Below are 26,639 nucleotides of genomic sequence, written 5' to 3'. Positions count from 1 at the left end.
CTACGAACGAAGCATTAACGTTCAGTTGCCTCGTCTTTGCTGCTTCAACACCTTGCTCATTCGGCTTTATAGATGGCGTTCTCGTATCTCGTCCAGGTTTAGTACATTCTCGAGCGCCAGTGTGTAAGGACTTTTGCACGTGACTCGACACTTCAAACACTCGACTCCTGGTCTGTAAGTGATATCCAGTTCACACAGCTTGTGATGTGTGTAGTTCAAAATTCCCGGGATCTCCTCGCCTCTCATAACCTAATTTCATAGCTACAGTAGTAAGACCATTGCTTTTCGTGATGAATATATTAAAAGTTAACCTTTATAGTCCTCCAGGCTTCCTTATGACACCCCGGTATAGGAAAAATCATACAAGTTTTATATACAATACGTTTATTACGTTGAAAATGTTGACAGAGTTTTCTTATCGAACACAGGACGAGTGATGCACCCGACGAACCCCGCGGTGTGAACTGTATAAATCTGAGACAACACTAGTTACCACCAAGTTACATACAGGTATTCATAAAATGACACTACTAGGTAAGCTAGCGTCTCTAGTTATCAAAAAAAGTTTTATTGGTTCTATGTACACGGGATATGTTAAGGCGATATGTCCTCTCTACAGACGTGGTGGCCATGGTGGCCAGTGGTGGGGATTCCGTGGTCAGGGGTCAGCATGCGGTGGTCCCCGGCCACTGTAGACGACCGAGGGAAGGGAGGGTTCTCCTCCTACAGCAGGAGAGACTGGTGGCTACTGTGGGTCAGGAGGGAGGGGCTACAGCAGGTCAGCAGGAGACTGGTGGCCACTGTGGGTCAGGAGGGCGCGGCTGAGGACGGCCTCCATGCTAGCCGTCCGCCCCTGCAGTAGCCACACTGCCGCAGCCGTCGCCCACACGCCGCATGCGGCGGTGAGGGCGGTGGGCGGGAGGTGAAGCAGAAGGAGGATATTTGTCAGAATGGCCAGCAGTGGTAGGAGCGGAGCGGCCTCCTGCTGGGTGGCTGTGGGCGGTGGGTGGCGCGGCTGGAGCCACAGCCCCACCCCACACACCAGACACCCACACACACACAGCGCCACACCCGCCCACGCCCACATGCCTATGTCCAGCTCCTTAGCGCCTCGCACCACGCCCACTCCCGCCAGGCAGTTCACTGTGAAGGTCACCATCAGGAACCTGGAGGTTCTCCAGGACGCCCAGGTGGGCGGCATGGGTGGGTCAAAGATGGCGGACACCCACCTGCCGCCCGTCCACTCTACAGCCACCTGGTAGGGCTCGGTGTCGTCCAGGGAGGCAGGCGTGATGTCGGCCAGTGTGCTGGCGCTGCGTGAGAGAGCCGGGGGCGTGTCGCACGGGGCCGACTCCAGTGGGTGGTGGGTGGTCTGTGGGCGGTACCTGCGGGCCAGCACTGCTGCCGCCCCTGCCACGCCCGCGCTCACGCCCCCGGCACCCGCCGTCCGCACCAGCACCCACGAGGAGCAGACTGCGGCAGTGAGGGTCGCAGCGGTGCCGCAGAGGAGCGCGGCGACCCAGGGCGTTGCTGTGTGGCGGGACACCTGGGCCAGACACCTTGGGGCCAGGCCATCACAGGCCAGGCGGTGGGCCAGGCGAGACCCGCCCACCAGCCCGCCCACCATGGCCGCCACCAGCCCCAGCACCCCACCCACGCCCACCAAGGCCCTCATACCAACCAGAGACGCCCCAGGAAACAGTTGGGTGAGGGGAGCTGTCGAGGTGAGACTTGAAGAGGCCAAGGTAGCGGCAATAGCGGCAGGGAAGAGCACCAGCAGGGCCGCCACGCCCACACCCACACCCACACGGGCGGCCACACTCCTGTAGCGGCTGCACTCCCCGGCCAGTAGCCCGGCATGGTGGGCGCCTCCAACGGCCACGCTCAACACAGCGGCCCCAGCCACAACCTGCGGGCAGGTAACATGTCTTAACTTCCAGTGTCATCAAGCAATATTTTTATATCATTCAACCAACGGACATCGCACCTGAGCCCAACAATCTCACGTAACAACATCTGTCACACGGCGAATTTACTTTGCCATTTCAGTCACTTAATCTGCCATTTCAGTCATATTCACTCTGCCAATCGTCACTTACTCTGCCATTTCAGTCATATTTACTCTGCCATTTCAGTCACTTACTCTGCCATTTCAGTCATATTTACTCTGCCATTTCAGTCACTTACTCTGCCATTTCAGTCATATTTACTCTGCCATTTCCGTCACTTACTCTGCCATTTCAGTCATATTTGCTTTGCCATTTCTGTCACTTTGCCCTTTCAGTCATATTTACTCTGCCATTTCAGTCACTTACTTTGCCATCTCAGTCATATTTACTCTCCCATTTCAGTCATTTTCTCTCCCATTTCAGTCATTTTCTCTCCCATTTCAGTCATATTTACTCTGCTATTTCAGTCACTTACTCTGCCATTTCAGTCTTATTTACTCTGCCATTTCAGTCACTTACTCTGCCATTTCAGTCATATTTACTCTGCAATTTCAGTCACTTACTCTGCAATTTCAATCATATCGACTCTACCATTTCAGTCATATCTATTTTCATTCAATCATCTATTTCAAAAGGCTACAGGGAACTCATCTGAAACAACATTGGCCACGTAACTCACGAAACACAGCTGAGCCAGGTAACACGAAAGGTGGTATGGTAACACAGAGTCTAGATACGTAACTCACAGGTGGACTGGGTAACATAACGGGGGACCAGGTAACACAGGCGCGCAGTATAACACACAGGTGGGCCAAGGAACTCACAGGTGACGCGACAAGCAGGTAACACACGTAAGTACTAGTTGCTATACATATGATCTGGTAACACTCATGTAACACTGATTGGATAGGTAAACACACAGGTAAAAGAGGTAAAGTAAAACATCTGTACACAGAAGCACTATGGTAACATAGGTAACAGAGAATTAACGTATAGATGCAGTAGGTGGCGTAAATGTACTAAAGGCGGACCAGACAATGTGTAACACACAGCTGACACAGCAAGGCAGACTTTACTTGCAGTTGGATAGGATAGCACAAGAGATAAGCCAGATAACACCCAGATAAACCAAGCAAAGAAATTTATGGTCCAGGTGACAAGGATAAGGCATGTCACTCAGGATTGGGGTGAATGATATAAAGGAGAAGCTGAACTTAAATAAACGAGAGACGGACCAAAAAACAGGAAGGTAGGAGGCGAGATGGTGAGGTTGGTTGAGACACAGGTGGGCAGCCAGCCCCGGCAGGCAACTCACCCCATGTAGACCAAAGGGGAAGAAGCCAGGTGGACGCGTCCAGTGGTTCACATCAGCACTGAGGAAGGCCGTGCAACTGGCGGCCGTGAGCACCAGGAGGGAGACGCCCACGCCCGCCGCGCCCACCTGACACACCAGCTGTGAGCGGCAGGAGGAGTGACTGTTAACAGCATCCAAGGAAATACATATTAGATGTGAATATTCCATCACCAGGCGCCACAGGTTGTGACTGATACACTGCCACATTGGCCTACAACACATTCACTTACTGCTATTCATGATTACCTCAAGACCTCTCTCTAAGAAATGTCCTGGTAATACCCAGGATCTCTTTCCAGAGGCTCTTGCAGCTCCAAGGCTACGCTACTTCCAGAAGAAGGAAAATGCGGACTCTATTGGAGTTAGAAGTTCTTTGGCGTGACTGCACCCACACTGAGGCTTCACCAAAGGTGACTTTTCACTCACAGGTGCAATGAGGAATTTGTGGAAAGAGAGGTTGCTGTTCTAAAGGACAAAGTTACGTATGTTTGATGGTATAGTAGTCCCGACGGTGATTGTTGTGAAGGCGAGGCGTGGGCTTGAGATGAGCATATAAAGGATCGGGTGAATGTGTTGGAAATTAAAAGTCTGAGAAAACTGTGTGATGTGATGATGGTTGATCGAACAAGACAGAGTAAGGGAAAGGTGTGGTAAGAAGGAGTTTGTATGAGAGTTGAAGATGGTGTGCTGGAATGATTTGGACATTTGGAGAGGATGAGTGAGGAGAGGTTGATAGCGTGGTGACCTTACCTTAGTGCCAGCGACGACCATGAAGGTGGTGAGGAGAACAAGGGCGGCGGCCAGCAGGTCTGGGTGGGGAGCCAGGTAGCGGGACTCCTGCAGGAGTGGCAGACGGGCGTGTAGCGCAGCGCTCACTGAGTGGTTGGTCGCCGCCGACAGGTACTCACTGCTGCTCCTGGCCGCTGTCGTAGACGGAGAGTGTGAGGGGCTGGAGGTGGATGCTGGAGATGGGGTAAAGAACGTATACAGAGGTATGGGAAGGCTGGGTGACAAGATGCTTTAGACCAAGGGAAGGGGGAGTGGAAGAACTAGCAATCACTGTACTTAATTTAGTAATCACTTTACCATACCCAGCAGTCACTGTACCTTGCCCAGTAATCACTGTACCTTGCCCAGCAGTCATCGTACCTTACCCAGTAATCACTGTACCTTACCCTACAGTCACTGTTCCCTACCCAGTAATCACTGTACCTTACCCTACTTTCACTGTACCTTACCCTACAGTCACTGTACCTTACCCAGTTATCACTTTACCTTACCCAATAGTCACTGTACCCTACCCAGTAATCACTGTGCCTTACCTAGTCATCACTGTACCTAACCCAGTCATCACTGTACCTTGCCCTACAGTCACTGTAACTTCCAAGCTCATCTGTTACGTTCTATTGCTGCACTTTACCCCCTCCCAGCTGTACCTGCCAGGTTCCTACAGCCGTACTTACCGGGTCCTATAACTGTACTGCCAGGTTCCCACTGTGTTTCAGGTCATACAGCTGTACCTACCGAGTCCCAAAGCTGTACCGACCAGGTCCCACACTTGTACCTACGAGTCCCACAGCTGTACCGACCAGGTCCCACAGCTGTACCTACCGAGTCCAACAGCTGTACCGACCAGGTCCCACAGCTGTACCGACCAGGTCCCACAGCTGTACCTACCGGGGCCCACAGCTGTACCTACCGGGGCCCGCAGCTGTACCTACCGAGTCTCACAGCTGTACCTACCGAGCCCCACAGCTGTAGCACCTGCCAGGTACTACGCTGCAGCTACCAGGTTGTGGAGGATGACCTACCGATGGCCGTCATAAGGAGGAGGTCGAGCATCAGTGTTGAGGCGACGAGGACTGCCGGCAGCTCCCCCAGCCAGACGTACACATGAGTGAAGATGCCACCACCACGAGGGATTCGAACCCCTAGTTCCGCGCACACGGCTCCTGCCGGCCACCACACATGATGTTAGTTGTGTGGGGACACATGGTGAGGTAGTGTGTGGGGACACATGGTGAGGTAGTGTGTGGGGACACATGGTGAGGTAGTGTGTGGGGACACATGGTGTGGTAGTGTGTGGGGACACATGGTGAGGTAGTGTGTGGGGACACATGGTGTGGTAGTGTGTGGGGATACATAGTGAGGTAGCGTGTGGGGACATATAGTGAGGTAGTGTGTGGGAACATATGGTATCAGTTGTGTTGACAAACTATGGTAGAAACAGGCCCCACCCTTGTAGCACAACACATGATAATTATGATGATATAAACAATAACAGGAGTTACCTTAATCCTGCATTTAACAGTTAGAAAATATGACAATGTTTACAGTCTGATCAATACAGTGTCTCTATCTCTACATCAGTTACTTATACTTAAATTACTCTCTTGTGACTGATAGCTAATTAACACATTCTATATCTCTTAGCCACAATGTTTATAATTATACCTAACAGGCGTTGAAATTCAAAGCCTTTTCTAATGACTAGTTTGACACACGTTTGAAGAATGATTATCACTCGATAGTTCAAAACCTTAAACATCATGCGCGATTAAGTGTACCTGAGCCATTTTCCTTCATGGAAAACGTGGGAGTGAAATATACGCATGTAATACTGAACAACTGTCGACCCATTTTCCTTCTGCTATGCTCGGCCGTCGGTTGCAGGAGGCCACAGGCTGGTAGCGATCAATTCCCAGTTCGCTGGAAGCTTGAAGAGCCCCTCGGGTGTAGCAAGAGAGAGCAAGGGATTGGAAACTTCAGGATATCATGAAGGAAATGAAAGAATATAAACAGGACCCCCCCAAAAAAGGACCATACTAGTTTACACGTTCCTCTCTGACACATGACCTTTCTGAAGGTCATGTTCTTATCGTGACCCGAACTGCCGATTCTAAGAAATTCTTCTGTTGGGTTGGCTAGCAGGGTATGGCTTGCAGGGGCCAGGAGATAAACATTGGCTCGCTACACACCAGCCTTTCTTCATCAGTCGTGTACTGCATGCCATCTCATATCTCTGTAACCTTATGTTACTTTGATAAGCGTTCCCTTGAGTTGCCTCCGCGCTTATCTGTGGCTTCCTTCAGCCCACAGAACTGTCTTGTATGTTATCATATTCTTATCAATTTGTTGGATCAACTGAGCGGTCATGATTAAGTTTAATTACTCATATCTATGTCTCTTTGTTACCTTGGGGGGGGAGGGTGATTCCACCTCTATGCTAATTACCTAAACTTCAGTAATTGAGTACTTGATGATGTTTACCAATTACATTAGGTAGTCGTGGTTAAAGTATTCTCAGTTCCAGTCTGTGGTGGAGGGATACAGTGGGTCATGCTTACAGCATTTTCAGTTCTCCACTGCAGGTGATGTTCAGCAAAGATGATGTTCAGTAAAGACATTGTTCAACACAGGTGATGCTCAACACAGGTGTACGTCTGACGCAGGTGACGTTCAACACGTGTGATGTTCAACACAGATGCTGTTCAGTGTGAGTGACGTATCAACACGGAGAGATGATCTGTACACCATTAGATGATGTTCACCACAATGTTCAGCGCACGCAGAGTGTTCATCAGAGATCACGTTCACCGTAGTCATTGTTCAACACAGGTAACACTTAACATAGCTATTGATCATCCAATGTGTTCATCAGAAGTAATTTATAACACTCATGTTGTTCATCGTAACTGACAGTAGGTGTATTGTTCATCAGTAGTTACATTCAACACAGGCCATGCTCGTGAGGTTAATCCCCACTTCTGTCGCTTTATATATATATATATATATATATATATATATATATATATATATATATATATATATATATATATATATATATATATATATATATATATATATATATATATATATATGTATATATTTATATATATATATATATATATATATATATATATATATATATATATATATATATATATATATATATATATATATATATATATCTTTCTTTCTTTCGTACTATTCGCCATTTCCCGCATTAGCGAGGTAGCGTTAAGAACAGAGGACTGGGCCTTTGAGGGAATATCCTCACCTGGCCCCCTTATCTGTTCCTTCTTTTGGAAAATTGAAAAAAAAAGAGAGGGGAGGATTTCCAGCCACCCGCTCCCTCCCCTTTTAGTCGCCTTCTACGACACGCAGGGAATACGTGGGAAGTATTCTTTCTCCCCTATCCCCAGGGGATATATATATATATATATATATATATATATATATATATATATATATATATATATATATATATATATATATATATATATATATATATATACATATATATATATATACATATATATATATATATATATATATATATATATATATATATATATATATATATATATATATATATATATATATATATATATATATATATACCCATACATATATATATATATGTTTATGGATGGGGTTGTTAGAGTTTTGGAAAGAGGGGCAAGTATGCAGTCTGTTGTGGATGAGAGAGCTTGGGAAGTGAGTCAGTTGTTGTTCGCTGATGATACAGCGCTGGTGGCTGATTCATGTGTGAAACTGCAGAAGCTGGGGACTGAGTTTGGTAAAGTGTGTGAAAGAAGAAACTTGAGAGTATATGTGAATAAGAGCAAGGTTATTAGGTACAGTAGGGTTGAGGGTCAAGTCAATTGGGAGGTGAGTTTGAATGGAGAAAAACTGAAGGAAGTGAAGTGTTTTAGATATCTGGGAGTGGATTTGGCAGCGGATGGAACCATGGAAGCGGAAGTGAATCATAGGGTGGGGGAGGGGGCGAAAATTCTGGGAGCCTTGAAGAATGTGTGGAAGTCGAGAACATTATCTCCGAAAGCAAAAATGGCTATGTTTGAAGGAATAGTGGTTCCAACAATGTTACAAGGTTGCGTGGCGTGGGCTATGGATAGAGTTGTGTGCAGGAAGGTGGATGTGCGGGAAATGAGATGTTTGAGGACAATATGTGGTGTGAGGTGGTTTGACCGAGTAAGTAATAATAGGGTAAGAGAGATGTGTGGTAATAAAAAGAGTGTGGTTGGGAGAGCAGAAGAGGGTGTTTTGAAATGGTTTGGTCACATGGAGAGAATGAGTGAGGAAAGATTGGCAAAGAGGATATGTGTGTCAGAGGTGGAGGGAACGAGAAGTGGAAGACCAAATTGGAGGTGGAAAGATGGAGTGAAAAAGATTTTGAGTGATCGGGGCCTGAACATGCAGGATGGTGAAAGGCTTGCAAGGAATAGAGTGAATTGGAACGATGTGGTATACCGAGGTCGGCGTGCTGTCAATGGATTGAACCAGGGCATGTGAACCGTCTGGGGTAAACCATGGAAAGTTGTGTGGGGCCTGGATGTGGAAAGGGAGCTGTAGTTTCGGTGCATTATTACATGACAGCTAGAGACAGTGTGAACGAATGTGGCCATTCTTGTCTTTTCCTAGCGCTACCTCGCACACATGTGTTGTTGACTGGTTGGTGAGGATATTCATTGTATGTATGGCTCATGGTGAGGTGCCTGAGGAATGGTGGAATGCATGCATAGTGCCATTATACAAAGGCAAAGGGGATAAGGTGAGTGTTCAAATTACAGAGGTATAAGTTTGTTGAGTATTCCTGGGGAATTGTATGGGAGGGTATTGATTGAGAGGGTCAAGACATGTGCAGAGCATCAGATTGGGGAAGAGCAGTGTGGTTTCAGAGGTGGTAAAGGATGTGTGGATCAGGTGTTTGCTTTGAAGAATGTATGCGAGAAATACTTAGAAAAACAAATGGATTTGTATGTAACATTTATGGATCTGGAGAAGGCATATGATAGAGTGGATTGAGATGCTCTGTGGAAGGTATTAAGAGTATATGGTGTGGGAGGCAAGTTGCTGGAAGCAGTAAGGCATGTGTACGAGTAGGAAGAGAGGAAAGTGATTTGGTTCCCAGTGAATATCGGTTTGCGGCAGGGGTGCATAATGTCTCCATGGTTGTTAACTTTGTTTATGGATGGGGTTGTTATGGAGGTGAATGCAAGAGTTTTAGAGAGAGGGGCAAGTATGCAGTCTGTTGTGGATCAAAGGGCTTGGAAGTGAGTCAGTTGTTGTTCGCTGATGATACAGCGCTGGTGGCTGATTCGGGTGAGAAACTGCAAAAGTTGGTGACTGAGTTTGGTTAAGTGTGTGAAAGAAGAAAGCTGAGAGTAAATGTGAATAAGAGCAAGGTTATTAGGTACAGTAGGGTTGAGGAACGAGTCAACTGGGAGGTAAGTTTGAATGAAGAAAAACTGGAGGAAGTGAAGTGTTTTAGATATCTGGGAGTGGATTTGGCAGCGGATGGAACTATGGAAGCGGAAGTAAGGCACAGGGTGGGGGAGGGGGCGAAAGTTCTGGGAGTGTTGAAAAATGTGTGGAAGGCAAGAACATTATCTCGGAAAGCAAAAATGAGTATGTTTGAAGGAACAGTGGTTCCAACAATGTTATATGGTTGCGAGGCGTTGGCTATAGATGGGGTTGTTCGGGGGAAGGTGGATGTGTTGGAAATGAGATGTTTGAGGACAATATGTGGTGTGAGGTGGCTTGGTCGAGTAAGTAATGAATGGATAAGAGAGATGTGTGGTAGTAAAAAGAGTGGTTGAGAGAGCAGAAGAGGATGTGTTGAAATGGTTTGGTCACATGGAGAGAATGAGTGAGGAAAGATCGACAAAGCGGATATATGTGTCAGAGGTGGAGGGAACGAAGAGAAGTGGGAGACCAAATTGGAGGTGGAGGGATGGAGTGAAAAAGAGTTTGAGCGATCGGGGCCTACACATGCAGGAGGATGAAAGGCATGCAAGGAATAGAGTGAATTGGAACGATGTGGTATACAGGGGTCAACTTGGCTGCAATGGATTGAACCAGGGCATGTGAAGCGCTGGGGTAAACCATAAAAGTTTTAAAGGGGCCCTGGAAAAATTTGGAAAAAAGGGGGCCGTGTTTGGGATTTTAATGGGAAAAAAGGAATATTTTAAAAATTGGGCCGTTGGCCCAAGCGACCCCGGCGGTGCGGGGGGGGAATTAAATTTTTGTCTTTTTAAAATTTTTTTTTTAAACCAAATTTTAAAATTAAAAAAGCAACATGTGTGGGGGGGGAAAAAAAAAATTTGGTTTTATGTTGTTTTTTATGTTATTTTTTAAAAATGGGAAAACCCGGGGAAAATGTATGGGGATGTTTTAAGGGCGTGGGGGGACGGGGTTTTGCATAGGGATGGGGGTTTTTGGGGTTTGGGTTTTAAAAAGGGCCCTTCTTTTTCCGGGCTGTTTCCTTGCCGGGTTGGGGCCCCCAGACGAGGAAGATGGGATGTGGGGTGATTTAAAGAGAAAAAAAGAAAAGAGAGAAAAAGAGAGAAAAGAGAGAGAGAGAGAAAAAAGAGAGAGTAAAAGGGGAGTGGATAGGCGTAAAGGAAGGATAGTAATTTAAAAAGAATGGAAAAAGTAAAAAGTGGATAATATTTTAAAGAGAGTGGATAGACAAGTAAAGAGAATGGATAGATATATAAAGAGAGTGGATAGAAAGTAAAAAGGGGGTGGGTAGATTTTATAAAGAGAAAAAGGGATAGATATATAAAAAATAATGGAAAGATAAAACGAAGCGGGGGAGATAAAACCTTCCCCATAGATTTAAAAAAAAGGTGGGCTTGTGTGACTGGGTCAGGCCATTGTATTGATACAGGTCTGTATCAACGGTGTTTTTGTTCTGATAGACAATAGATTATCAAAAGTTGCATTAAAATTTTTTTCATCGTCATTAAACATCATTGTTTTTTAAATTATTATTATCATTCCCTATTATCTTTTAAAAATCAAAAAATTGATACTTAGGGGTTTAGTAGTGAATTAGTAGTAGTATAAGGTAGAAAGAAAGTAGTATGTAGTAGTAAAAGTAGAATTAGAACACCCCAAAACACACCCCACACACAACACACAACAACACACAAAACAACACAACAATAAAACTGCCATCTAACATTCTTTTCAAAAAAACCCAAGGGTTAACCACAACGCAGATGCCCCACCCGCTCACGGGAGGAAAAAAACTACTCCCTTCCACTTTTTTATCATGCCTCAGTGGGCTCCCACCACCCCCCTACCACAGTCATCCAGCACCCCGGGGCCACCACCACCACCACCCCCCACATCCCCCCCCCGGGTCCAATCCCACCACCCCTTCTGGGCCCCCAACCCCACCCCCACTACCACATTTCATCCAGAAACCCCCCCGGGCCCACCACCACCACCACACCCACCCGTCACCCAGCACCCCCCGGGGCCAACCCCCAACTACTACCCCCGTAAATCCAGCCCCCACGGGGCCACCCCCAAACCACCACTTTTCCCCCCCTTTCACCCAAAGCACCCACGGGGGCCACCACCCCCAAACCAAAACTACCACGCCCATCCAGAAACCCCATTTTGGGCCCCCAAACCACCACTACCACAGTCATCCAGCACCCATTGGGGCCCCCCCACCACCACTACCACAGTCTTTCCAAAGCCCCCACTGGGCCCCCCCCCCACCACACCCACCCTTTTAAATCCAGCACCCACGGGGCCACCACCACCCACCAAATCCACCGCATCCAGCACCCCCCCTGGGCCACCACCCCCCCAACCCTACACCCCCGTCATCCGGGGGGCCCAGGGGGGGGGGCCACCACCAACCACATCCCCCGGGGTCGGGCCCGGGGGCCAACCCCCTCTTCGTCGGGCGAACCTCTGTTTTAAGGGGGGCGCCCTTTTGCCCGCCAGATTTAAACCTTTGAAGGGGTGATCATTTTTTTTTTCGTGACTTTTTTACCAGGTGATAAATTTTAAAAACGAGCCCCCTTTGTTTGTTGGTGGAGTTTTTTTTCCGGGAAAAGACAAATAATCATAACTTTGGGGTCTGGGGGGCAGGGAATATTACGCCGCCCCATCCCCGAGGGGACAAACGCTTAAAATGAACAAAAAGGACTCCTGTCCCCAGCCCGCCAAAATTTTTGTGTGGGGCTCCGGGTCCTGTAACCAGACGCCAGGTTGTGTGGGGCTCCGGGTCCTGTATCCACCAGTCAGGGATTGTGGGGCTCCGGGTCCTGTATCCACCAGTAAGGGATTGTGGGGCTCCGGGTCCTGTATCCACCAGTAAGGGATTGTGGGGCTCCGGGTCCTGTATCCACCAGTAAGGGATTGTGGGGCTCCGGGTCCTGTATCCACCAGTCAGGGGTTGTGGGGCTCCGGGTCCTGTATCCACCAGTCAGGGGTTGTGGGGCTCCGGGTCCTGTATCCACCAGTCAGGGATTGTGGGGCTCCGGGTCCTGTAACCAGACGCCAGGTTGTGTGGGGCTCCGGGTCCTGTATCCACCAGTCAGGGATTGTGGGGCTCCGGGTCCTGTAACCAGACGCCAGGTTGTGTGGGGCTCCGGGTCCTGTATCCACCAGTCAGGGATTGTGGGGCTCCGGGTCCACCTTAACCCCCCCCCCTCCACGTCTTCCTCGTCACTATCTTCATGACTTTCGTAGGTCCTGATCCCACGTCATGATCACCATCACAAACATCCTGGCTCATATTCCCATGTCAGCGCCTCCTACAGGAATAACGAATCCCACACGAACGTCGCACACATCCCACACGAACGTCACACACTTCCCACACGAACGTCGCACACATCCCACACGAACGTCGCACACATCCCACACGAACGTCGCACATCCCACACGAACGTCGCACACATCTCACACGAACGTCGCACACATCCCACACGAACATCGCACACATCCCACACGAACGTCGCACACATCCCACACGAACGTCGCACACATCTCACACGAACGTCGCACACATCTCTCACGTACTCTCCTCCTCCCCTCTTCCTCCGCTGCCTCTCTCACTCCTTTCACTCTCTCCCCTCACTTTAAAACGTGAAAGAATATATATATATATATATATATATATATATATATATATATATATATATATATATATATATATATATATATATATATATATGTATATTTGCGTGTGTGGACGTATGTATATACATGTGTATGGGGGTGGGTTGGCCATTTATTTCGTCTGTTTCCTTGCGCTACCTCGCAAACGCGGGAGACAGCGACAAAGCAAAAAAAAAAAAAGAAAAAAAAAATATATATATATATATATATATATATATATATATATATATATATATATATATATATATATATCCCACAGATCCATTTTCTGTGACAGGTATTGCTTCTAACACTCTCTCTTCCTCCGGGACTCCCTCCCGACTCTGGGACTCCTCCCTCCCGACTCTGGGACCCATCCCTCCCGACACCACCCAAATATCCGACAGATTTATTACGACCCGATTGCTTCAGTATTGGCCATTTGAGGTCAGAGGTCACCGAGGAAAAGTCGGCAACGGCGTTATTAAGGTCTTTTATAAATCAAGTGTTTGTCTGTTGGTGGTTCTGTCGTTTGTGTTAATATATGCATAGTGTCATGTATTGTCATGTGTGTATTATACATACCTATACATTTCAACGCATACATACATATACATACACAGACATATACATATACACACATGTGCATATTCATACATGCTGCCTTCATTCATTCCCGTCGCAACCTCACCACACATGAAATGGCACCCCCTCCCCCCGCAAGCGCGCGAGGTAATGCACCGAAACCACAGCTCCCTTTCCACATCCAGGCCCCACAGAACTTTTCATGGTTTACCCCAGATGCTTCACATTCCCTGGTTCAATCCATTGACAGCACGTCAACCCCGGTATACCACATCGTTCCAATCCACTCTCTTCCTTGCACGCCTTTCACCCTCCTGTATGTTCAGGCCTCGATCGCTCAGAATCTTTTTCACTCTATCCTTCCACCTCCAGTTTGGTCTCCCACTTCTCCTCGTTCCCTCCACCTCTTACACATATATCCTCTTTGTCCATCTTTCCCCACTCATTTTCTCCATAAGACCAAAGCATTTCAGTACACCATCTTCTACTTTCTCAACCACACTCTTTTTGCTACCACTTATCTCTCTTACCCTTTCACTGCTTACTCGATCAAACCATCTCACACCGAATATTTTCCTCAAACATCTCATTTCCAACACATCCACCCTCCTCCACACAACCCTATCTATAGCCCATGCCTCACAACCATATAACATTGTTGAAACCACTATTCCTTCAAACATACCCATTTTTGCTCTCCGAGATAACGTTCAAGCCTTCCACACATTCTTCAACCTCCCAGAACCTTCGCCCCCTCCCCCACCTTGTGACTCACCTTCGCTTCCTTGGTTCCATGTGCTGCTAAATCCACTCCCAGGTATCTAAAACACTTCACTTCCTTCAGTTTTTCTCCATTCAAACTTACCTCCCAATTGACTTGTCCCTCAACCCTACTGAATAACCTTGCTCTTATTCACATTTGCTCTCAGCTTTCTTCTTTCGCGCACTCTACCAAGTCTGCAGTTTCTCACCCAAATCAGCCACCAGCGATGTATCATCAGCGGACAACTGACTCACTTCCCAAACCCTCTCATCCACAACAGACTGCATACTTGCCCCTCTCTCCAAAACTCTTGCATTCACCTCCCTAACAATCCCATCCATAGATATACATATATATATATATATATATATATATATATATATATATATATATATATATATATATATATATATATATATATATATATATATATATATATGTGTGTGTGTGTGTGTGTGTGTGTGTGTGTGTGTGTGTGTGTGTGTGTGTGTGTTTGTGTGTGTGTTAGCTATGCCTGTTGGGGAATAGTTAATAGCACTCTGACAGTGTGACGATATCAGCCCCATCATCGTTTGACATCTGGTCCTCCACATTCATATGGATATGCCATTAACAATGACACACTGCGACCCTTTGTGACCATTAATGCCTTAGGCCAGGTACCAGAGTTGAGACAGTTCTGATCTCTGCAGTGGGAAGTCTAATTATCCTCCTCCGTGATGGACTTGGTGTTCCTGGACACCGAGGTGCGCCTTGGCAGCAAGAACGTCTGTTTGTTATCGCTGACGTATTCACAGGTTCACAGGTTCTGTAGTGTTTCACCCTAAGTGCTCTGACTCCTGTCCTCCGGCAGGACTCACGTGGGACGTCACCATCGCCTGACTTGGAAATCGGCTTGAGCTGCAGAACCCACAGCTACGTCTCTTGGAGCAAAACGAAAAAAACAAAGAGGCAGGTGACCACTTTCTCCGAACCTCGATAGAGCTTTCTCCTTTCTTCTAAAGCTCCACGAGGTCCCTGCATCCACATTGCTACCCCTGCGGTACGCCTGCCTCACCCCCTTGCATCTACAGCAGCACCACGAGATCCCTACCCACCTTAACTCACCAGACGTTACCTTCATACCTAAACCCTGCACCACAACTTGTGTCAGCTCATCACCTCTCCAGCTACCCAGTCAAACGCCGTGTTATTGTTCTTGTCTCCGTTGTTATTAGAATAACCGCCCACGAAAAACCTCATGTTAAAGTAAAGCCTCCGGACGACCACTAAAGAACTGTTGTTAAGGTAATAACCACCGCTAACGACCGTTTAAAGTAAACCCTCGGGCCTCCTTAACGACCCGTAGTTAAGATAGCCAACACCCATGTTACATGGGTTACCACACCCCACGTGGGGCGGCTGTATGGGTACATCACCCATGTTACATGGGTTACCACACCCCACGTGGGGCGGCTGTATGGGTACATCAACCATGGTACATGGGTCACCACACCCCACGTGGGGCGGCTGTATGGGTACATCAACCATGGTACATGGGTCACCACACCCCACGTGGGGCGGCTGGATGGGTACATCACCCATGGTACATGGGTTACCACACCCCACGTGGGGCGGCTGTATGGGTACATCAACCATGGTACATGGGTTACCACACCCCACGTGGGGCGGCTGGATGGGTACATCACCCATGTTACATGGGTTACCACACCCCACGTGGGGCGGCTGTATGGGTACATCAACCATGGTACATGGGTCACCACACCCCACGTGGGGCGGCTGGATGGGTACATCACCATGGTACATGGGTTACCACACCCCACGTGGGGCGGCTGTATGGGTACATCACCCATGGTACGTGGGTCACCACACCCCACGTGGGGCGGCTGTATGGGTACATCACCATGGTACATGGGTTACCACACCCCACGTGGGGCGGCTGTATGGGTACATCAACCATGGTACATGGGTCACCACACCCCACGTGGGGCGGCTGTATGGGTACATCAACCATGGTACATGGGTTACCACACCCCACGTGGGGCGGCTGTATGGGTACATCACCCATGGTACATGGGTCACCACACCCCACGTGGGGCGGCTGTATGGGTACATCACCATGGTACATGGGTCACCACACCCTACGTGGGGCGGCTGTATGGGTACATCACCCATGGTACGTGGGTCACCACACCCCACGTGGGGCGGCTGGATGGGTACATCACCCATGGTACATGGGTTACCACACCCCACGTGGGGCGGCTGGATGGGTACATCACCCATGTTACATGGGTTACCACACCCCACGTGGGGCGGCTGTATGGGTACATCACCCATGTTACATGGGTTACCACACCCCACGTGGGGCGGCTGTATGGGTACATCACCCATGTTACATGGGTTACCACACCCCACGTGGGGCGGCTGGATGGGTACATCACCCATGGTACGTGGGTCACCACACCCTACGTGGGGCGGCTGTATGGGTACATCACCCATGGTACGTGGGTCACCACACCCTACGTGGGGCGGCTGTATGGGTACATCACCCATGTTACATGGGTTACCACACCCCACGTGGGGCGGCTGTATGGGTACATCACCCATGGTACATGGGTTACCACACCCCACGTGGGGCGGCTGTATGGGTACATCAACCATGGTACATGGGTCACCACACCCCACGTGGGGCGGCTGTATGGGTACATCACCCATGGTACATGGGTTACCACACCCCACGTGGGGCGGCTGTATGGGTACATCACCCATGGTACGTGGGTCACCACACCCTACGTGGGGCGGCTGTATGGGTACATCACCCATGGTACGTGGGTTACCACACCCCACGTGGGGCGGCTGTATGGGTACATCACCATGGTACATGGGTCACCACACCCCACGTGGGGCGGCTGTATGGGTACATCACCCATGTTACATGGGTTACCACACCCCACGTGGGGCGGCTGGATGGGTACATCACCCATGGTACGTGGGTCACCACACCCTACGTGGGGCGGCTGTATGGGTACATCACCCATGTTACATGGGTTACCACACCCCACGTGGGGCGGCTGGATGGGTACATCACCATGGTACATGGGTCACCACACCCCACGTGGGGCGGCTGGATGGGTACATCACCATGGTACATGGGTCACCACACCCCACGTGGGGCGGCTGGATGGGTACATCACCATGGTACATGGGTCACCACACCCTACGTGGGGCGGCTGTATGGGTACATCACCCATGTTACATGGGTTACCACACCCCACGTGGGGCGGCTGTATGGGTACATCAACCATGGTACATGGGTCACCACACCCCACGTGGGGCGGCTGTATGGGTACATCACCCATGGTACATGGGTCACCACACCCCACGTGGGGCGGCTGTATGGGTACATCACCCATGTTACATGGGTTACCACACCCCACGTGGGGCGGCTGGATGGGTACATCACCCATGGTACATGGGTCACCACACCCTACGTGGGGCGGCTGTATGGGTACATCAACCATGGTACATGGGTTACCACACCCCACGTGGGGCGGCTGGATGGGTACATCACCCATGTTACATGGGTTACCACACCCCACGTGGGGCGGCTGTATGGGTACATCAACCATGGTACATGGGTCACCACACCCCACGTGGGGCGGCTGTATGGGTACATCAACCATGGTACATGGGTTACCACACCCCACGTGGGGCGGCTGGATGGGTACATCACCATGGTACATGGGTCACCACACCCCACGTGGGGCGGCTGGATGGGTACATCACCCATGTTACATGGGTTACCACACCCCACGTGGGGCGGCTGGATGGGTACATCACCATGGTACATGGGTCACCACACCCTACGTGGGGCGGCTGTATGGGTACATCACCCATGGTACATGGGTCACCACACCCTACGTGGGGCGGCTGTATGGGTACATCACCATGGTACATGGGTCACCACACCCTACGTGGGGCGGCTGTATGGGTACATCACCCATGGTACATGGGTCACCACACCCTACGTGGGGCGGCTGTATGGGTACATCACCATGGTACATGGGTCACCACACCCTACGTGGGGCGGCTGTATGGGTACATCACCATGGTACATGGGTCACCACACCCCACGTGGGGCGGCTGGATGGGTACATCACCATGGTACATGGGTTACCACACCCCACGTGGGGCGGCTGGATGGGTACATCACCCATGGTACGTGGGTCACCACACCCCACGTGGGGCGGCTGTATGGGTACATCACCCATGGTACATGGGTCACCACACCCTACGTGGGGCGGCTGTATGGGTACATCACCATGGTACATGGGTCACCACACCCCACGTGGGGCGGCTGGATGGGTACATCACCCATGGTACATGGGTCACCACACCCCACGTGGGGCGGCTGGATGGGTACATCACCCATGGTACATGGGTCACCACACCCCACGTGGGGCGGCTGTATGGGTACATCACCATGGTACATGGGTCACCACACCCTACGTGGGGCGGCTGTATGGGTACATCACCATGGTACATGGGTCACCACACCCCACGTGGGGCGGCTGGATGGGTACATCACCCATGGTACATGGGTCACCACACCCCACGTGGGGCGGCTGTATGGGTACATCACCATGGTACATGGGTCACCACACCCCACGTGGGGCGGCTGGATGGGTACATCACCCATGGTACATGGGTCACCACACCCCACGTGGGGCGGCTGTATGGGTACATCACCCATGGTACATGGGTTACCACACCCCACGTGGGGCGGCTGTATGGGTACATCAACCATGGTACATGGGTTACCACACCCCACGTGGGGCGGCTGGATGGGTACATCACCATGGTACATGGGTCACCACACCCCACGTGGGGCGGCTGGATGGGTACATCACCATGGTACATGGGTTACCACACCCCACGTGGGGCGGCTGTATGGGTACATCAACCATGGTACATGGGTTACCACACCCCACGTGGGGCGGCTGTATGGGTACATCACCATGGTACATGGGTTACCACACCCCACGTGGGGCGGCTGGATGGGTACATCACCATGGTACATGGGTCACCACACCCCACGTGGGGCGGCTGTATGGGTACATCACCATGGTACATGGGTTACCACACCCCACGTGGGGCGGCTGGATGGGTACATCACCATGGTACATGGGTCACCACACCCCACGTGGGGCGGCTGTATGGGTACATCACCATGGTACATGGGTCACCACACCCCACGTGGGGCGGCTGGATGGGTACATCACCCATGTTACATGGGTTACCACACCCCACGTGGGGCGGCTGGATGGGTACATCACCATGGTACATGGGTCACCACACCCCACGTGGGGCGGCTGGATGGGTACATCACCCATGGTACGTGGGTCACCACACCCCACGTGGGGCGGCTGTATGGGTACATCACCCATGGTACGTGGGTCACCACACCCTACGTGGGGCGGCTGTATGGGTACATCACCCATGTTACATGGGTTACCACACCCCACGTGGGGCGGCTGTATGGGTACATCACCCATGGTACGTGGGTCACCACACCCTACGTGGGGCGGCTGTATGGGTACATCACCCATGTTACATGGGTTACCACACCCCACGTGGGGCGGCTGTATGGGTACATCAACCATGGTACATGGGTCACCACACCCCACGTGGGGCGGCTGTATGGGTACATCACCCATGTTACATGGGTTACCACACCCCACGTGGGGCGGCTGGATGGGTACATCACCCATGGTACATGGGTCACCACACCCCACGTGGGGCGGCTGTATGGGTACATCACCCATGGTACATGGGTCACCACACCCCACGTGGGGCGGCTGGATGGGTACATCAACCATGGTACATGGGTCACCACACCCCACGTGGGGCGGCTGGATGGGTACATCACCCATGTTACATGGGTTACCACACCCCACGTGGGGCGGCTGGATGGGTACATCACCATGGTACATGGGTCACCACACCCCACGTGGGGCGGCTGGATGGGTACATCACCCATGGTACGTGGGTCACCACACCCCACGTGGGGCGGCTGTATGGGTACATCACCATGGTACATGGGTCACCACACCCCACGTGGGGCGGCTGGATGGGTACATCACCATGGTACATGGGTCACCACACCCCACGTGGGGCGGCTGGATGGGTACATCACCATGGTACATGGGTCACCACACCCCACGTGGGGCGGCTGGATGGGTACATCACCATGGTACATGGGTTACCACACCCCACGTGGGGCGGCTGGATGGGTACATCACCATGGTACATGGGTCACCACACCCTACGTGGGGCGGCTGTATGGGTACATCAACCATGGTACATGGGTTACCACACCCCACGTGGGGCGGCTGGATGGGTACATCACCCATGTTACATGGGTTACCACACCCCACGTGGGGCGGCTGGATGGGTACATCACCCATGGTACATGGGTCACCACACCCCACGTGGGGCGGCTGGATGGGTACATCACCATGGTACATGGGTCACCACACCCCACGTGGGGCGGCTGTATGGGTACATCAACCATGGTACATGGGTCACCACACCCCACGTGGGGCGGCTGTATGGGTACATCAACCATGGTACATGGGTCACCACACCCCACGTGGGGCGGCTGTATGGGTACATCAACCATGGTACATGGGTCACCACACCCCACGTGGGGCGGCTGGATGGGTACATCACCCATGGTACATGGGTTACCACACCCCACGTGGGGCGGCTGGATGGGTACATCACCATGGTACATGGGTTACCACACCCCACGTGGGGCGACTGGATGGGTGCATCACCCATAGTACGTGGGTCACCACACCCCACGTGGGGCGGCTGTATGGGTACATCACCCATGGTACATGGGTTACCACACCCCACGTGGGGCGGCTGGATGGGTACATCACCCATGGTACGTGGGTCACCACACCCCACGTGGGGCGGCTGGATGGGTACATCACCCATGGTACGTGGGTCACCACACCCCACGTGGGGCGGCTGGATGGGTACATCACCCATGGTACGTGGGTCACCACACCCCACGTGGGGCGGCTGGATGGGTACATCACCCATGGTACGTGGGTCACCACACCCCACGTGGGGCGGCTGGATGGGTACATCACCCATGGTACATGGGTTACCACACCCCACGTGGGGCGGCTGGATGGGTACATCACCCATGGTACATGGGTTACCACACCCCACGTGGGGCGGCTGGATGGGTACATCACCCATGGTACATGGGTCACCACACCCCACGTGGGGCGGCTGTATGGGTACATCACCCATGGTACATGGGTTACCATACCCCACACCACATGGATCAGCACTGCCCCGACCACAACACTCCCTCACAGTACAAAGATACACCACACAACATATCGGAGTATCAGTAATCAAGAAAATTTACAATAATGTTATAAACTTTTTTCTTGAAAACATATGATCAGAATGATTAACGTACAGTGTTCCTGAAGGTGTGAATCAGCCATGATTAACGTAAAGTGTTCATGAAGGTGTGAATCAGCCATGATTAACGTAAAGTGTTCATGAAGGTGTGAATCAGCCATGATTAACGTAAAGTGTTCATGAAGGTGTGAATCAGCCATGATTAACGTACAGTGTTCCTGAAGGTGTGAATCAGCCATGATTAACGTAAAGTGTTCATGAAGGTGTGAATCAGCCATTCGAGTCGACGCTTCAGAAATATCCTGACGTCTTGTTTGCTGATGTGAAGTATACGTTAAACATAACTACTACTGATGTCTTGACCTACTGACCTCCACCTGAAGATATAGACTTGACCTTGGCTGCTTCTGTGTCATGACACACCTGTCCCTCCTGAGCAGATGACACACCTGCTCCTCCTGAGTAGATGACACACCTGTCCCTCCTGAGCAGATGACACACCTGCCCCTCCTGAGCAGATAACACACCTGTCCCTCCTGAGCAGATGACACACCTGTCCCTCCTGAACAGATGACACACCTGCCCCTCCTGAGCAGATGACACACCTGCCCCTCCTGAACAGATGACACACCTGCTCCTCCTGAGCAGATGACACACCTGCCCCTCCTGAACAGATGACACACCTGCTCCTCCTGAGCAGATGACACACCTGCCCCTCCTGAGCAGATGACACACCTGCCCCTCCTGAGCAGATGACACACCTGCCCCTCCTGAGCAGATGACACACCTGCCCCTCCTGAGCAGATGACACACCTGCCCCTCCTGAGCAGATGACACACCTGCTCCTCCTTAGCAGATGACACACCTACCCCTCCTGAGCAGATGAAACACCTGCCCCTCCTGAGCAGATGACACACCTGCCCCTCCTGAGCAGATGACACACCTGCCCCTCCTGAGCAGATGACACACCTGCTCCTCCTGAGCAGATCCTCTCCAGACCAAGCCTCAAACTTGCTACACACACACTTGTCTCTGTAGGTCTCAGATATCAGCAGACGTGTTTGTGATCTTTATGTAACCAGGTTACCTGCAAAGGCCGCCCACTTCTGTGGGCCCCGTGTGATCTGTGTGTGTTGCTGTATGTGTGTGGGTGAGAGGCTGGGACATGGATGTGTGTGTGCGTGTGTGTGTGTTGCTGTATGTGTGTAGGTGAGAGGCTGGGACATGGATGTGTGTGTGCGTGTGTGTGTGTTGCTGTATGTGTCTGTGGGTGAGAGGCTGGGACACGGATGTGTATGCGTGTATGTGTGTTGATGTATGTGTCTGTGAGTGAGAGGCTGGGACACGAATGTGTGTGTGTGTGTGTGTGTGTGTGTGTGTGTGTGTGTGTGTGTGTGTGTGTGTTGTTGTTGTTGTTGTATGTGTTTGTGGGTGAGAGGCTGGGACACGGAAGTGTGTGCGTGTGTGTGTGTTGTTGTATGTGTCTGTGGGCGAGAGGCTGGGACACGGATGTGTGCGTGTGTGTGTGTGTTGTTGTATGTGTCTGTGGGCGAGAGGCTGGGACATGGATGTGTGTGTGTGTGTGTGTGTGTGTGTGTGTGTGTGTGTGTGTGTGTGTGTGTGTGTGTGTGTTGCTGTATGTGTTTGGGTGAGAGGCTGGGACACGGATGTGTGTGTGTGTGTGTGTGTGTGTGTGTGTGTGTGTGTGTGTATGTGTCTGTGGGTGAGAGGCTGGGACATGGATGTGTGTGCGTGTGTGTGTGTGTGTTGTTGTATGTGTCTGTGGGTGAGAGGCTGGGACAAGGTTCTCCAGCTCGGGATCCTCAGATCTACAGGACATGACGACGTCAGACCTTCCCTTTAAGTCTTGGTTGTTCCTGCAGACTCTCTTGCCTGACGCTGGCTGACATCTTTGATCCCGTGCAATCTTTTCTTCAAACGCCAGCTATGTTATTCACTGGGCGACGGAGGGAGGCACGACGCTGGCATTAAACCATCTTCCCTCAGAAGGCGTCTTGCCTCACCATCTCCACCACCTGCACGACCAGGGCTTACAATAGCAAGGATTCGAACCAGGACCTTTTGCATGGTAGTTGGGAACGCTAACAGCTCGGCTTGATCGCCCCATTCGCTCAGCATGATCGCCCCTAATGAGGCGATCATACTGAGCTGTTAGCGTTCCTAACTATCACGCAAAAGGTCCTGGTTGGAATCCTTGCTGTTGGAGGGCAATATGTGATATATATATATATATATATATATATATATATATATATATATATATATATATATATATATATATATATATATATATATATATATATATATATATATGGTACTCAACAAACAGCAGGACGAGAGTACTCCTCCACTCCACGTACGGCAGGACCCCTGTCTGTAAGGTGACCTGTAAAGTGTGTCAGCGTCCCACTGGGAAACACCATCAACAAGTGATCAATGAAAACTGTACCCCAGCCACGAACACCACTCCCACAAACAGGGCAATGAATCAGTGCAATGCTTACGGGAAGGTCATTATGCATATCTGTCTGTGTGTGTGTGTGTGTGTGTGTGTGTGTGTCGTGTGTCGTGTGTTATTGTGCTTCAATCAATGTATGAATTTAATTACGGTCATGTGTGTATGTTTATTTCATTTTGTGTGTGATTTAATACATCGTACATGTGGCACGGGTTATCAACGTTCACCACAGAAACAAGGAAGGCAAAAGAAAAAAAAGAATTGTGTTTTCGTAATAGATTTCCTCAAGTCTTAGAATGAATCCCGTTATCGTCATTGGAAGGTGGAGGGAGGAGGTGGTGGTGTGGTGAGGCGTCTGCCCATCCACCACCTCCCTCTGGCGACGTCCTTGGTCGTCAACGAGCTGGCCCCCACTCAGCAACAAAGCGGTCCCCCTCCCTTGTCAGGTGTCATTATTGGCCTGTGGGCCAGCTGGGCCACCAGTGGCGCGGAGGGCCAGGAACACCATGAGAGAGGGGGTGGGTGAGTGGAAGACGACCTCAGAGGCTGGATTACGGATTGAATTACGAGGGCGTCGTGCCTGACAGGCGGCCAAGCCAAGGACGATGACGGAAGGAGTTGGGCCAGAGAAGCAAGGGACGGGATCTGGGTCGTCACTAAGGAAGAAGTGGGACAAGAAGGAGGAGGAGGAGGAAGCTTCTACCCCCGTCTGTAGTGGTGTTGTAATGACCTGAGTGTACGGTGCACCGAGGGGCCCATATGGTGCACTGAGTAGACCATATGTGCGCCCATATGATGCACTGAGGCGACCATATGGTGCACTGAGGCGACCATATGGTGCACTGAGGCGACCATATGGTGCACTGAGACGACCATATGGTGCACTGAGACGACCATATGGTGCACTGAGTAGACCATATGTGCGCCCATATGGTGCACTGAGGCGACCATATGGTGCACTGAGGCGACCATATGATGCACTGAGGCGCCCATATGGTGCACTGAGGTGACCATATGGTGCACTGAGGAGATCAACAGAGATGAGCAGACCCTGACTATTGTTATTTACTGAGAACCTACATCCATCAACAGCCTACCATGATCATCCACGAGCACCATACCATACCACACTATGATCATCCACCAGCACCATACCATACCACACTATGATCATCCACCGGCACCATACCATACCACACTATGATCATCCACGAGCACCATACCATACCCCAATATGATCATCCACCAGCACCATACCATACCCCACCATGATCATCCACGAGCACCATACCATACCACACTATGATCATCCACCAGCACCATACCATACCACACTATGATCATCCACGAGCACCATACCATACCACACTATGATCATCCACCAGCACCATACCATACCACACTATGATCATCCACCAGCACCATACCATACCACACTATGATCATCCACCAGCACCATATCACCACACACTACAGGGGCCACAAGTACACTATCTGACATCCTCAGTGCATCACCACACACTATATAGAGGCCACTAGAACACTGACTGACGCCCTCAGTGTATGTATCACCACACACTAATATACTGAAAGCCATCATGACACATCCCCCTCAGAGTCATAACTACCCATTCTGAGGTTATCAGGAGCCCAGACACACGACACCTGAGGTCGTACTCACTCAGTGGAAGGTCCTCCTCCATCCCTGCCATAACGTAGCTGAGCCATCGTTGCTGCCCTAAGATAATATAAATGGTCCAGGGAGACGCAGCCACCACATAACACGAGTCCTGGGAATTTCCATCATCTAATCCTCTTACTGGCAACTCCATTTTACCCTCACACACACACACACACACACACACACACACACACACACACACACACACACACACACAATTTCCCGTAAGGACCTCCCTGTTTTACCTCTCTCTCTCTCTCTCTCTCTCTCTCTCTCTCTCTCTCTCTCTCTCTCTCTCTCTCTCTCTCTCTCTCTCTCTCTCTCTCTCTCTCTCTCTCTCTCTCCGTTCGGCGGCGTTTTAATTTGAAACGTTATTTTCATTCTTTCACGAAGACTTCCTGTAAAGCCCACTCTCCCCTACCAGTAAAAAAAAAAGAAAGGAGGGG

At 50.6% G+C, this 26,639-nt stretch overlaps 1 protein-coding gene across 2 annotated transcripts in view; it reads right to left on the bottom strand.

Moving 5' to 3' along the window:
- Positions 1 to 379: 379 nt before the first annotated feature.
- The window catches only part of LOC139758170 (cationic amino acid transporter 3-like), an 86,080-nt gene continuing 59,820 nt past the window's right edge, over positions 380 to 26,639 (bottom strand). Inside the window, exons 3-6 of one of the 2 annotated variants that reach the window (XM_071679352.1) lie at positions 5,115 to 5,255; positions 4,054 to 4,226; positions 3,265 to 3,402; positions 380 to 1,909 (exon numbers count right to left, since the gene is read on the bottom strand). In XM_071679352.1, the coding sequence (XP_071535453.1) occupies positions 770 to 1,909; positions 3,265 to 3,402; positions 4,054 to 4,226; positions 5,115 to 5,255 (1,592 nt within the window). In that variant the 3' untranslated portion in view covers positions 380 to 769. The remainder of the gene's footprint in view (positions 1,910 to 3,264; positions 3,403 to 4,053; positions 4,227 to 5,114; positions 5,256 to 26,639) is intronic. The other variant, XM_071679353.1, reaches the window with a different exon arrangement.

This window comes from Panulirus ornatus, chromosome 29 (genome assembly GCF_036320965.1).
Source record: "Panulirus ornatus isolate Po-2019 chromosome 29, ASM3632096v1, whole genome shotgun sequence".
Lineage (NCBI taxonomy): Eukaryota > Metazoa > Arthropoda > Malacostraca > Decapoda > Palinuridae > Panulirus > Panulirus ornatus.
The sequence above is the reverse complement of the archived record's forward strand: the minus strand, read 5'-3'. Positions and strand labels throughout refer to the sequence as shown.